The sequence below is a fragment of the Nothobranchius furzeri genome, chromosome 6 (genome assembly GCF_043380555.1).
Source record: "Nothobranchius furzeri strain GRZ-AD chromosome 6, NfurGRZ-RIMD1, whole genome shotgun sequence".
Taxonomy (NCBI): Eukaryota; Metazoa; Chordata; class Actinopteri; order Cyprinodontiformes; family Nothobranchiidae; genus Nothobranchius; species Nothobranchius furzeri.
The window spans coordinates 59,199,866-59,213,156 of NC_091746.1; the positions used below are offsets into that span (position 1 = coordinate 59,199,866).

General features: G+C 42.7%; 1 protein-coding gene across 5 annotated transcripts in view; it reads left to right on the forward strand.

Annotated features, from left to right (window-relative positions):
* ptpn13 (protein tyrosine phosphatase non-receptor type 13) overlaps positions 1-13,291 on the forward strand; it is a 74,520-nt gene that overhangs the window by 32,507 nt on the left and 28,722 nt on the right. For 4 of the 5 annotated variants that reach the window (XM_015942937.3, XM_015942938.3, XM_015942939.3 and 1 more), the window contains exons 8-12: positions 7,265-7,357; positions 8,350-8,443; positions 9,632-9,827; positions 10,501-10,575; positions 10,677-10,848. In XM_015942937.3, coding sequence (XP_015798423.3) covers positions 7,265-7,357; positions 8,350-8,443; positions 9,632-9,827; positions 10,501-10,575; positions 10,677-10,848 — 630 coding nt within the window. Of the gene's footprint in view, positions 1-3,168; positions 3,251-7,264; positions 7,358-8,349; positions 8,444-9,631; positions 9,828-10,500; positions 10,576-10,676; positions 10,849-13,291 lie in introns of all 5 variants that reach the window. The other variant, XM_054744440.2, reaches the window with a different exon arrangement.

Here is a 13,291-nt window from a genome sequence, read left to right on the forward strand (position 1 = left end):
CCGTGGAAAGGCCTCAGTAGAGCCTCGGTCTGGCCTGGAAACTTTCCGGGATTTTGAATTTCTGTGTTTGTGTATTCTGTTTTGGATATTTTTAGTGCAATTGTTGGACAAAATGACTTGCTGTGGTATTAATTGCACTAATAGAGCGTCCAAGGAGTCTCCACTTCATTTTTTTCGGTAAGTAAAATTATATTTATGTATTTTAGGTCACTGCCGAGCTGAGCTTAGATTTTAACATGTACTGTTTAACCATAAAATTTAAATGTAATAGGGTAAAACCCAGTGCATTTAACATAATGCTGCACTTTAGAAAATGGGTTGAGATATAAAATGTTGGTGGAGCTGGGTTCCGACTATCGGCTTGTGGAGCTCTCGGGAGACTGATGTTTTCCACCCGTTTCTCCCCTCCCTGCAGCTCGGCGCATCTCTGTGTGATCGCGCCTTCTGGGGGGGGGGGGGGGGGTCGGACTTATGTTAAGCATAATTCTGCCCACACGAAGATGTATGAAAGACCTGGATGATGAAGCTCAATGGTTAAAGGAATCACTGAAGCCGTGTGAAGCGCTCCATCGCGCGTCTAGACGGTACCGTAGGAGGCGAGCTGCCATGGTTCGCTGCATGCTACAGCAGCGGGCTATCTAGGTGCGCACAGTGTCCCCCGGTCCCCTCCTCCTCCTCCCCCTCCTCCCTGTCCGGAACTCGACCTCACCAGTCTGAAGCAGCCATCTTGTCCGTAACAAGTCCGGACCTGTTACTAGGGGCTTCGTCCGGTTTAATTACGGAAAACGTTATCCGGATGTTTGTATTCAGACACAAAGGTCTTACGGACAGAGTCCGGAACATTTCTGTTTTTCATGGCCTGTCTGAAGGGGGCTCAAGAGATGTCTACATGCCTCTGTTAAGAACACATATGGTAAATGACCTATATTTGTATAGAGCCTTCTTAGGATTCTACCATTCCTCAAGGCGATTTGCAATACAGTCATTCATTCACACATTCACAAACTGGTGATGATTAGCTACAATGTAGCCACAGCTGCCCTGGGGAAAACTGATGGAAGCAAGACTACTGAACACTGCAGCCACCGGTCTCTCTGACCACCACCAGCAGACAAGGCAGGTTAAGTGTCTTGCCCAAGGAAACGACAGCAGCATTCTCTGGCCGGAGCCGGGATTGAACCTTCCATTTATTGGTTAACCCGCCACACCCTCTGAGCCACTACTGGTATCTTAATACTGGCATCGACTAGCAAAACAGCTCATCTAAAGGATTTCTTTAGATTTCACATGATCTGTTTTCTCAGCTCCAACAGGACTTTTCTGTATTCATAACTCATCGCACACAACAACTTTGTCATTAGTATTGCACAATATTGGGATTTTGTCAGAACAGTCTTGGTCATGTGGCATGTTTTTGAAAAACATCTTTCAAGCCAAACAGTTCTTCGTTAGAACATGCAACATTCAGCTCAGGCTCAAACGGTCAAAGATACAAAAGCAATGTTATGTCTGTAATAGGTTATAAATCAGAACTCAGAGCGTCTCGTCTCATTTGAGATAAATCCTCTGGAAGACCGCAGTATCATTACTGAGTAGAGGAACAGTTGAAAGGAATAAATCTTGTGATTAAAGCTCATAGAGCAATCAGCTGGCTGAATCTGAAGGTTTTAAAGAGAAACGGCGACCGCAGTGGTGTGATGTGAGCGGCCAGGCACTTGGACTTGTAACCAGTTGTGTGTCTGAGTGTGAGTGCCATGTGGGTTGGGAGCTGGGTGCTGGCTTGCGTGCAGTAGTATTGGTGTTGGCTGGGCGGTAGTGTTTAGACGGAGTGAATGAGGGGCTGGCACGAAGGATGCCAAGTGGCTGATTCTAATTACAGAGCAGCCTAATTCTAGCCTGCTGCTAATTGCCACACATGTTCGGTACATAACCATCCTCTGTTGTCTTTTACACACCTGTGGGTTTTTATAGATGTTTCTAACTGGTTAAAAACCATGCTAATACAATTGTGTAGTGTTCTGGTTAAGCATGCAAACATTTATCCTTTATTAGTCAGCTCACAGAGCTTTATGTTTTTCTCATAAGCTTATTGCATTCCTTGTAAGATCTCCATAGACTAGTTACTTTTACTCAGGAAGTGTAACTGCATGGGTTTTCAGGCCACCTGGCATCAGAGGAGAGGCTTGGTTGGCATCATATAATAAACCACCGTCTTCTGTCTATCTTTACTTCTTTTTCCTCATCTCTCTGTTCTTCCCGACAACCCCCAACTCCACCCCTCCACATCTGTTTTCAGCCTCCATGCTTCTCTGGCAGCTATTTTTAATGCTGAGCTAGCCACCAAGCAAGCACAATTTTCTTCAACTGTGACTTTTCACCTCTAGTGAGTTTTTCTTTTTCTTCCTCTGTTCTTCCAGTTTTCTCTCTGCTTGACGTCATTAGAGGCTTTTTGATATTTTACAATAGTTCAAGAATGATCTCAGGCTTTTTGTTAACAGGGTGTCAATAGAACATAGAGTTTCAAAGACAGAAACCGACTTGGACTTTCTGTTAAACCCTGGAAGCGCGAAGAACCCTCCGAGGATTAAAAACTGTATCATAACTGGCAGGAAAGTCTAAGCAAAAGCATCAGATCACCATAGATATACATAAAGGCTTTGGCTGTGCAGCAATAACATTTACAACTCTAATATCCGCCTTTTGACTAAGCTGGATCAGGTGCAGAGCTGCTGCTACTGCCAATTTGTGCTGGTCTACATGAATTATTCTCTAAGAATCAGCATGTTTTTTCTACAGGACAGAGTCCTCACACAGTCACAGCTCTGCGAAGATCTGATCCAGCACCAGAATACTCTGAAACCCCCCTTCTGCTGTCCTATGAACATTGATTAATATTACAAGAATAAGATTTATAAAGACAATTTATAATTAAACAGATTTGTTTGTAAGTTTTAAAACATGAAAGAGTATTGAGAGAAATATCTGTAGGGTCCTTTTTCAGCATCAAATTGCTCACACATTATAAGTGATATCAGCAAATCAACCTCAAGATGGGCACAAATTAATAGTGTCAAGTTTACTTTGCTGTAGTCTGCATTTTTAGTGTTTAAAAATGTGTAACTTGTCAAGTCTTTTTGACAATCTTTTTCCTCTTGCGTTTTGTTTTAGTTTTTCTTCCCTCTGCAGGACTGTGATGGCACACCAGTGGTCTTGGGGTCCCACGGAGACACACACCACTTCTTTCCTCTTTGTATGTGCTCTTGCAAATGCCAACACTGTGTGCATGTCTGTGTGTGTGAGGGCATGTTCCTACCCAGCCCCTACCTCAGTCTCATCCTTGTGCCTTTGCAACCCTTCCCCCTTTCCCTTTTTGTGCTGAGATGCCTCAATCTCCAGTGAGTGGAGACTTTCCTCGTAAGCCTAGGAGCTGTAATTGGAGTCATGCGTAGAGGATGAAGGAATTCCTCTCATTATTGGACTTTTCCGGCTCTTGGCAGCAGGTCATGTGGCTTAGAGATCAGGCAGGTTCAGTATGAAAACCAATAAAGGAGAACAACTCAAGGGGACTGGGAGAATTATTTTCATGATTGTGTTATAGATTTGTTTGTTTTTCAAGACTTAATGGGGAAAGCTCGAGAATGTTTTGATATTTGTTCATGCAAACCTGTTGAGCCTTTGATTTAATCTTGAATTGGTTCAGCAAGCAGACTAACCTTTACTTCTTTTAAATGACACACTCAAACATTTATTTCTACCAAGTTGTTACATTTTTCTGTAAATGCATGCTTGGACTGGCATTTTTATAATTCCAGCAATGAGTGCCATCCTTCTCAGTCATTACCTGACTGGAAACATGATGGTCTATTTAAAATGTATTTTTATTTTATTTTAAACATGTCAATTTTACATCACAGTGGAAAAATTATTATGGACTCAACCATTTTGGCCTGCGACGGGGAAGAATGTTGTTGATTTATGCCGCCTTCTCATTTGGGCCGGCTTGGTCACACCCAGGTATAGTGTTCACATCTGGTTAGCCTGTGCTCAACTGGTGGTATTTTCAACCCTCATCCCCAAGCTGACTGCTGACCCAACACATCCACTGCCAACCGATTGGCCAGCTGAAATTCATGCCTACCATTAGGGGTAGCCTCCGTTTGGCAGGTAGAATCTGCCAGCTGGGGCTTCCAGCATGCGCGATTCATTATTATTCTGGATACTGTGGAGTAGGGGTTGTATGAAGTAGTCGACTTCACTGCTCTGTAGTGACTTTTTATGCCTGTCATCGACTAGTCGCTGACACTGTCACGTGATAATGACCGACAAGATGCAGTCCTCGGAAAAGACAGCAGGTGATGAGCCCCTGCGCGTCGGGAGGTGACGCGGTGTGCCAGAGCGTCGGTACTGACACCCACCGTAAAACGGACATTTGACCAAATTGTGACCTTTACCCTCTTGCAATTTAACCTTCCCCTCACCCCCATCCTAACCTTAACCAGTTTTCGCATGCAAAGCTCTGATTGTTGACGCGCTCCAGACATCTGCGTCCTGAGCACGGCCACAGTAACATTATCATATTAGGTGTCGCCACCTCAAAAACAAATTTAACACGTGATCGTTCATGTCGGCTCATTTCCTTTTATGTTTTCTGTCTTTTATTTGTGCCTGATGCTTTTCGCAGCTGTGGAGCGGGGCGCATCACCTGTTTTGTCCTCGGTGACACACCGATCACTGATGCGGCCGGCGAGCAGCGCGCACTCCGCTGTTTTTGTGGTCGGTAGATCTTTTAGAACTGCAGTTCAAAGGTAGCTCATAAGGTGAATATATATGAACCCAGGTAGCAGTTTTTCTTTAGGACTGAGAGGAGATGCAGGAAGATAATAAACAGGCAGGACAGAAAAATAGTCGAATACAAACAAGTTAGTTTTTGTACCTGGTGGTTGCAACAAACAGACACCATTGAAGGTAATCAGAAGTGAGGAACAGAAAATGAAATAATTATTTTAATGTTTAGAGCAGCAGGAACTCCGAGAGGCTGCAGGCGCATCAGTGAGTTTGCGGCTGCTGCACGGGGGAGGGGGGAGAGGGCTGAAACAGAAACTACCGTTGTTAAATGAGATGTGTCTAACGTTGAAAATGAGGGCGCAGTTTTAATTGTCAAAAACTCCAGCGAACCAACCGACCCCCCCCCCCCCCCTGCGCCGCTTCAGGTGTATGACGTCATCAACGACTAGTCAAAGTCTACTCGATTTTTATTACTTGACTGTCGACTTAAAAAAAATTAAGTCATGCAGCCCCTACGCTGAATCCGCAGCAGTTTTCTCTCACTGAGACGTGCGCACACAGAGAAACAGCTCTGTCGAGGCTTGAGCTGGCCAGCGCGGGGACAGACCCAACAGTCTGTATGCAACATCAGAGTCGGTCTCCAAAAGCAACACTGCTCACGACAGCCTTTGTTTAACTTAAAGGAGACACCACAGACGTCTCTGCACATCTTTCACCTCACCCACATGCTCAGAGATTTCTGCGTGCTTGGCAAGTGTGTGTGAACAAAACCTACCAGTGCAGGACCCAGAGCGATGCCACCCAGCCTGGACCAAGCTGAGCCAGATGCGGAAGTGGCATTAGCGTCCAGGAGAGAACAGAGCAAGTCTCTGTTGGTAAAAGCTAACTATTAACATTAGCAACTCCACAATGTGGCAGAACTCCTCCAGGCTTGTTATTTCTGGAGATAAAAGAAAAATCAAAGTCGCAGAGCAAACCGAGTCAGTGTTAGTTGCGTTGCTGTTGGCAAATAAGAGGCAAGATTTCTGAATATCAAGAAGTCAGACTCCAAATGCTGCTGTCTTCAGCTCACAATCTCCCCTGGCTCACTTCTAGTTCCTGAAACAGGAGTGCCAGAGTCATTTTCCCAAAAGAGATTGACCCACAAAGCATTCATTTATACTAGAGACCACTGCAAATGTGTTGAATAAAATTTGTGAACTTGGATTTTAATTGCACAGATTGACTGAAATGCTGGTTTGAAGCGGGCATGGATTTTTTCCAAATGTCATCTTTAAACATTTAACAAAGCTTGATCGTTTTGACATGCTTAAGACTTAAATAAATCTAGCTGATGATATTATTTCTTTATTTTCCAACAGTTTCGTCTACTGACTGTCCCAAGAAATTAATTTAAATGTATTGACAGTAATGGTTGTTTTTAAGAGATAAATGGTTTTCCCTCTAATTATATTCTTCCCTTTACCCAATAGGTTTTTAAAGCTCAGCACATCAGGTTGTATCAGAAATGGGCAAGTTACCACATGTGTGGGTAACAGCATGTGTGTCTGTTTGTTGTTTGAACTTTTAACCGCATGGGTACATGGCCATTTAGTGCTCCGTAACAATCGTGTGTACCTCAAACTCGTGACTCACTTATCGCTGGAAGATGTTGAAATTTGTTTCGGGTGACAGTCTGACCAGTCTTTCCGCTTCAGACCGACAGCGTAGCTGCGGCCAAGCTGAAGCGCCTTTGCTCAAGGTGTTTACCAAATAAAGACGTTTTTACAGACAGAGGTTTGTTGTGTTGTGAAACTGAAGTAAAATTCCTAAGTAGTTACTGGAAAATTTTGTTTTTTCACAATGTGAAGTTGATGCTGAAGAGCAAGACTTTCAGGTTGGGCTTCTCAGCAGAAAAGCATGTGACAGACTTTATGCAGTATTGTGTTTTTTCCTGAACACCAAACGGCATAAGGTTTATATAGCAATGATTATAAAAGATAACATAATCGGATGAATTGATCTTTATTTACTGCCGTGGTTCTTCCACCAGAGCAGGAAAAAGCACAATGCATGAACAAAAACATCTAACCTAACGGGAGGCTCGTCTCACTCATGTAAACCTCTGTGTCGTCATTATCATTGTTTATCAACACTAGCACGACTAATGCCTGTTTGTGTTGCTAATTCTGTAGGATAATAGTTGGTCAAAATAGTTCTTGGGAAATTTACTGTTAAAAGAAAACAGTTCATTGATTCACGTTTTTTTAATTCTTGTAAAAACGTGTGTGTGTGTGTGTGCGCGCGCGTGTGTGTGTGTGTGTGTGTGTGTGGACAGGGGGGTAGGGGTATAATGTTAAAAAAATTGCAGAATGTTTTACCTTAACCACAATAAAATCCCAAACATGTCCACATAACTATTAAGTTGAACAATGTGCATGAAAGTATTGTTTTTCTCATTTGCATGGATTGTGTTCTTTGACACTTTGTCTGCTTTCAGATCCTGTCCACACCCACCAAAGGTGCCACAGTGATTACAGCTCCTCCAGTGAAAGCCCCTCGCTGGCCTCCTCTGATCCAGACTACAGGATAGGTAACACGTGGGGAACCTTTCACTCACATTTCATCAGCAGTTATACATAGTATGATTTATTTTATGTGACTGGAGTGTCTGCTCAGTGGTACAGTGCCTAGCGCTGTTGCCTTGCAACAAGAGGGTCCTGGCTTCAAATCCCAACCTGGTGTCTTTCTGCATGGAGTTTGCATGTTCTCCTGGTGCATGTGTGGGTTCTCTCTGGGTACTCCGGCCTCCTCCCACAGTCCAAAAGCATGACTGTCAGGTTGAGTGGTTTCTCTAAAAATTGTTGTTTTTCCCGTGTGTTTCTGTGTTGCCCTGCGATGGACTGGTGGTCTGTCCAGGGTGTACTCCGCCTGCCTGCTCTGACATTGCTGGAGATAGGCACCACCCCCCGTGACCCTGTGCGGATAAGCGGGTATAGAAAATGGATGGATGGATGTGTCTAAGGTGGCTGGTGCTGCACATTTATAGGGTGTCATGGTTGTGTGCCTAATTCAGTTTAGATGTAGAGTTCTGCTTGTTTTGGACTTATGACCTAATGGTAAAAGTGAATGCATTTTACTAAACACGTGGAGGAAATGCATCAGTCTTTGTCTCCATTGACAACAGAGTTAGATTTCCAAAGTTGTCATGGCTCTTTGCTTTTACTTCAGAATCAGCTGCATGCTATGAATTACATATTTTCATTTGCTATGTCGCTGTGGCATGAGGTAGCTAATTCTGGCAATGTGTGTATAACGGTTTTAGTACTCTGAATCTGGGTAGATACAGTGAAGGTAGCAGTTACTTTAATGCAGTGATGATTCTTGTAACAGACTTTTGAGAACAGATTATACTTATGGCTCTGGCTTAGCGTGACAAAAGAGCTTCGTAACTAGTGTTCTGCTAAAACATGTTTCTGCAGGTTTAATCACACCACCGTGCAGGTGGCAGCATGAGGAGGGGTGTGTTTGAATGGTAAAATAAAGTCGTTGGTGTGTGTAGCTGATATTCCTGTGTCCCTGCAGCTAAGAAACCCGGCGATGTGGCGAGGTACAGCTCTCAGCTGGCACTTTCATCAGAGCATGATTCCTTGTCACTGACAAGTCACAACAGACTCAGGTAACCTGCTGACTGCTGCGTGTTGCTTCTTCCGACCTGTCTTCCTTCAGGCTACTGTTGAACAATGCTCCTCCGCTCATTTTTTACATTCATTTTTTATCAGATTTTTTTTTGATTACCTCTTCATTGTGAGAAACAGAGATTATAACGTACTTGACAAGCAAAATATTTGAGATCTTTCTGAAGTAAAAACCTTGAGTTAGAGATTATAATCATCACCGTATCACATTTCTGATAGGAAATCAACCAACCTTTTTTTTTATCTTGTGTTTTTATTTATGTTTTGCAATCAGCTCATTAATTCCTGTCAGGCTGCAGTCAGAACTGTACGGCTGGCTGCTTCCATAAAACTTGTGCATGGCTGCTCTAGTATTCACAAAGGCTTGCATATTTACACATAAAATATGAGCAAGTGTTTTTCCACTTGTCCCCACTTGGTAAGAGATTTGATAAACCCAGGACAAATTATTTGCTAGTCCATTGAAAGGCTAGCATAGTGTTACCCAAATGTCTTTACTGTATGGAAAAGGAAACAAATACAGGCCCAAGCTCATCTAAATTCTGCATAGAGAGTTTATTGGTAATAAGATTCTGAACCCAGAACCTTTTTTCTTTGGCAAGTTTTTGTTCAATAATATGAAACTAAAACGTTGTCATATTCCATTCGTGTGGGCAGCTCTTTGCATCAACACTGCTAATTCATCATTAAGGCTAATTGTTGTAGCAGCTGTTTCCCTCTGGCTAAGCTGTCGTGTGTGAAGGTGATTTACTGACTCGTCTAATGATTGAGTAGGTAATGCCTGCCAGCTCACAGCAGCATTATTGTCTTAAGTCATTGATTGTGTCTTTTACACCCCCCACCCCCACCTCCCATTGAAGAGCTGGTAGTTGCTCTACAACCCCTCCACTGAGCACGAAAGCCACAGACAAAGCTGTCCCATTTGGTGTTTTGGGCCACACACAGAGCTGGTGTTACACAGCAGGATGCTTCTCTAGTGAGGTCATCCAATGTGATATTCACATTCAACCTTCTCAGTGTCCTCCTAAATCTCTGGCATTACAGACCTGAACGGCCTTCCCATGCTACGCTGTCACACAGACATGAAAAAAAAACCATTATTGTGTTTAATAAAGTATTGAGACTTGGATACTTTCTGAAAACTGCGGCTAACAGCTGTCCTTCTTTAGGCAAAATGAGGGGTCAGCTGATGAAGGTCTGGTTGGAGCTGAGGTCCTTCTTCAGAGGCAAGAGGAGGAGGTGCAGCGGCTTCAGACACACCTGGCCAAAAGGCTTTCCAGGGCCAATTTCTACCCTGCAGACGAGCCTGTGGTTGACTTTCAGGACCCTCTGTATCATTCCTCTGTACCACTACGCAAAAACAAGGTTTGTCTATATGACAGTGTGAGATGTGCTCTAAGTGTGATGCCCTGTAATCTCTCAAAATGACATGTTTTCTTAGCTTCTTCTTTTTTATTCATTAAGTTAAAAACACGTGCTACAACCGACTCTAGAAAGCAAAGCAAATGCACAATTTAAACATTCTTACTGCAGAGCAACCAAGAAGCTCAAAGCTCTTTCATAATGTAAAATCTGATGAGGTCTGTACAATTTTAACGGCTTGAGTTTATTGGCCGCAACTGTTGATGCCATGCTCACTAAATGTTGTGTATGCGAACTGTGGACTGCAAAGTATAATTCATTTGAGCCTCTCTGTGGTAACTATAATTGTGTGGGACTTTGAGGTTACGCTCTGATTGATTTCTCCGCTGTAACAAATGGTGTAACAGTGTTAGTATGAGTGTCATACGCTGGAACAAATCTGCTGATGTTAGCAGTAAAACCTCTAATCCTCTTTCTAGATTAGTTGTAGATTAATCAGACAAGCAAAGATGAGGTGTTTTTGCTTTCTCGTGTTTGTAGTGTAATTATTTTTTGTAATTTAAGATGTACAGGTTGCTGGTTTACACCAGGAAAATACTAAATTTAGTGTGTTGCACAAGAAAACATATGTGATCTTTTTGTTAATCAAATTATTTTGCTTTTATAAAAACATCAGAACTTTCTTGGACCTGAGTTTGTGAAGATGACGAGTGAACCTTGCATTCCCTTAACTGTGCCCTCTTCAATAATGGTAATTATGTATACGTATGCCACTCTAAAGCTAACTTATTTGTATGGTTTCATTAATTATTTTTAATTTATTGCTTCATTTTTTTCATCTCTTAACACTAGAAACGTGGTAAGGGGGATGAAGTGCAGAGGAAGGTGGGCGTGGTGCTGCTGAACTCTCAAAAACTGGAGCTGATCTGTGACATTAAGGCACTTTGTAAAGATGTTTTTGATATGGTGGTGGCACACATCGGGCTTGTGGAGCATCATCTCTTCGGGCTTGCATACCTCAAAGGTAAAGTTGCTGTTTGTAGTTCATGAGTCAATTTCCTGTCCTATACTTGTGCAGTTGTGTTATGGAGCTACAGTGGGTACGGAAAGTATTCAGACCCCTGTCAATTTTTCACTCTTTGTTATATTGCAGCCATTTGCTAAAATCTAGGGATGCTTGATGTTGGCTTTTTTCCGGATATCCGATATTATCTACCTCTTAATTTCCGATACTGATATATGTGAGGTCCCCCCATTAACAAAAGGAAAAAATTTTTGGAACCAACATCACAAACCTTCTGTCATGCACACTTAAACTTTAAACATTATCTATGCAAAATGACTACTGCTTCATTTTCAAGTTAGGCAATGAAAAAAATTGCCATATTTATTTTTTCTCCAACAGCAGCTGAATCATAAAATGTAAACATAACTTTACAACCGTAAGGTAAAGTGCAAACAACTACAAAAGATAAAACATAAAACTCCAGCATACTTTTAAGAAGGGCCCGTAATTAGCCTACTTGGAGTAACATTTTTAAAATGAACAGGGCTCAAGCCCTGCTCTAATTGAGCTCCACATGAAACTGGCTAGTAGCCATAACTTGATTATTACAATCAGTAAAGTAACTAAGCTCAGTCAGCCTTACTCATTCAAGTAACCAATTTGCTAATTAAAACAAATGTCCAGTAAACAAAAAAATAGCGTTCTCATAAAGTGCAAAAAATTAAAGTGAAAGGAAACATTAAGGTTGACTCGGCTATGTGACAGGGTTCCTGTACTAGTTTTCCTCATTAATGCACACACAGCACCTCATATTGACAGAAAAACACATAATTTTAGAAATGTGTAATTATTTATTAAAAAAGAAGTTGAAATATCTCATAGTCCTATGTATTCAGACCCTTTGTTCAGTATTTAGTAGAAGCACCCTTTTGAGCTAATACAGCCATGAGTCTTCTAGGTAAATTTGGGGATCCTCTGCCATTCCTCCTTGCACATCCTCTCCAGTTCTGTCAGGTTGGATGGTGAACGTTGGTGGACAGACATTTTTAGGTCTCTCCAGAGATGCTCAAATGGGTTAAGTCAGGGCTCTGGCTGGGGCATTCAAGAGCCGTCAGAGTTGCTGTGAATTCCCTCCTTTGATATTTTAGCTGTGTGCTTAGAGTCATTGTCATGTTGGAAGTAATCCTTTGGGTGACTCTGAGGTCCTGAGCACCCTGGAGACCGTTCTTGTCCAGGATATTCCTGTACTTGTCCGCAGTCATCGTTCCCTTTATTATAACCAGTCTTCCTGTCCCTGCAGCTGAAAAACACCCCACAGCATGATGCTGCCACTGCCGTGCTTCACGGTGGGGACTATATTGGACTAGTGATGAGCAGTTCCTGGTTTTCATTACACATACAGCTTAGAATTGTTGCCAAAAAGTTCAATCTTGGTCTAATCAGACCAGAGAATCTTATTTCTCACCATCTCTGGGTCCTTCAGGTGTCTTTTAGCAAACTCCATACAGACCTTCATATGTCTTGCACTGAGGAGAGGCTTCTGACGGGCCACTTCCGCCATAAAGCCCTGACTGATGCAGAGCTGCAGTGATGGTTGACTTTCCACAACTTTCTCCCATCTCCTGACTACATCTCTGGAGCTCAGTCACAGTGATCTTTGAGTTCTGCTTGACCTCTCTCACCAAGGCTCTTCTCCCCCGGTAGCTCAGTTTGGCCGGACGGACCCTCTAGGAAGGGTTCTGGTCGTCCCAAACATCTTCCATTTAGGGATTACGGAGGCCACTGTGCTCTCAGGAACCTTAAGTGAAGAATATATTTTTTGTAACCTTGGCCAGATCTGTGCCTGGCCACGATTCTGTCTCTGAACTTTTCAGGCAGTTCTTTTGATTCTCATTTGCTCTGACATGCATTTTGAGCTGCAAGGTCTTATATAGACAGGTGTGTGGCTTTCCTAATTAAGTCAAAGCAGTATAATCAAACACCTGGACTCCTATAAAGGTGTAGGACCATCTCAAGGATGATCAGAAGAAATGGAAAGCACCTGAGTTAAATATGTGAGTGTCACAGCAAAGGGTCTGAATACTTAGAACCGTGTGATTTTTCAGCTTGTCTTTTTTAATAACTGCAGAAATTTCTAAAGTTCTATGTTTATGTTTATGTATTTAGCAGACGCTTTTGTCCAAAGCGACTTACAAGTGATAATCGGCATATTGCCCTTGAGGCTAACAATAACAACAACAACATTGACATCAGTCATGGAGAGTAGGGAACAAGGAGTGGACAGTAGAGAGGGGGGACGGGTGCAGGCAGGGTGCTAGCTAAGAAGGTGCTCTCTGAAGAGCAGGGTCTTCAGGAGTTTCTTGAAAATAGAAAAGGAAGCTGCAGTTCTGGTAGTGTTAGGAAGGTCATTCCACATTTGTGGAACGATGCATGAGAAGAGCCTGGATTGTCCTGAGCGTGG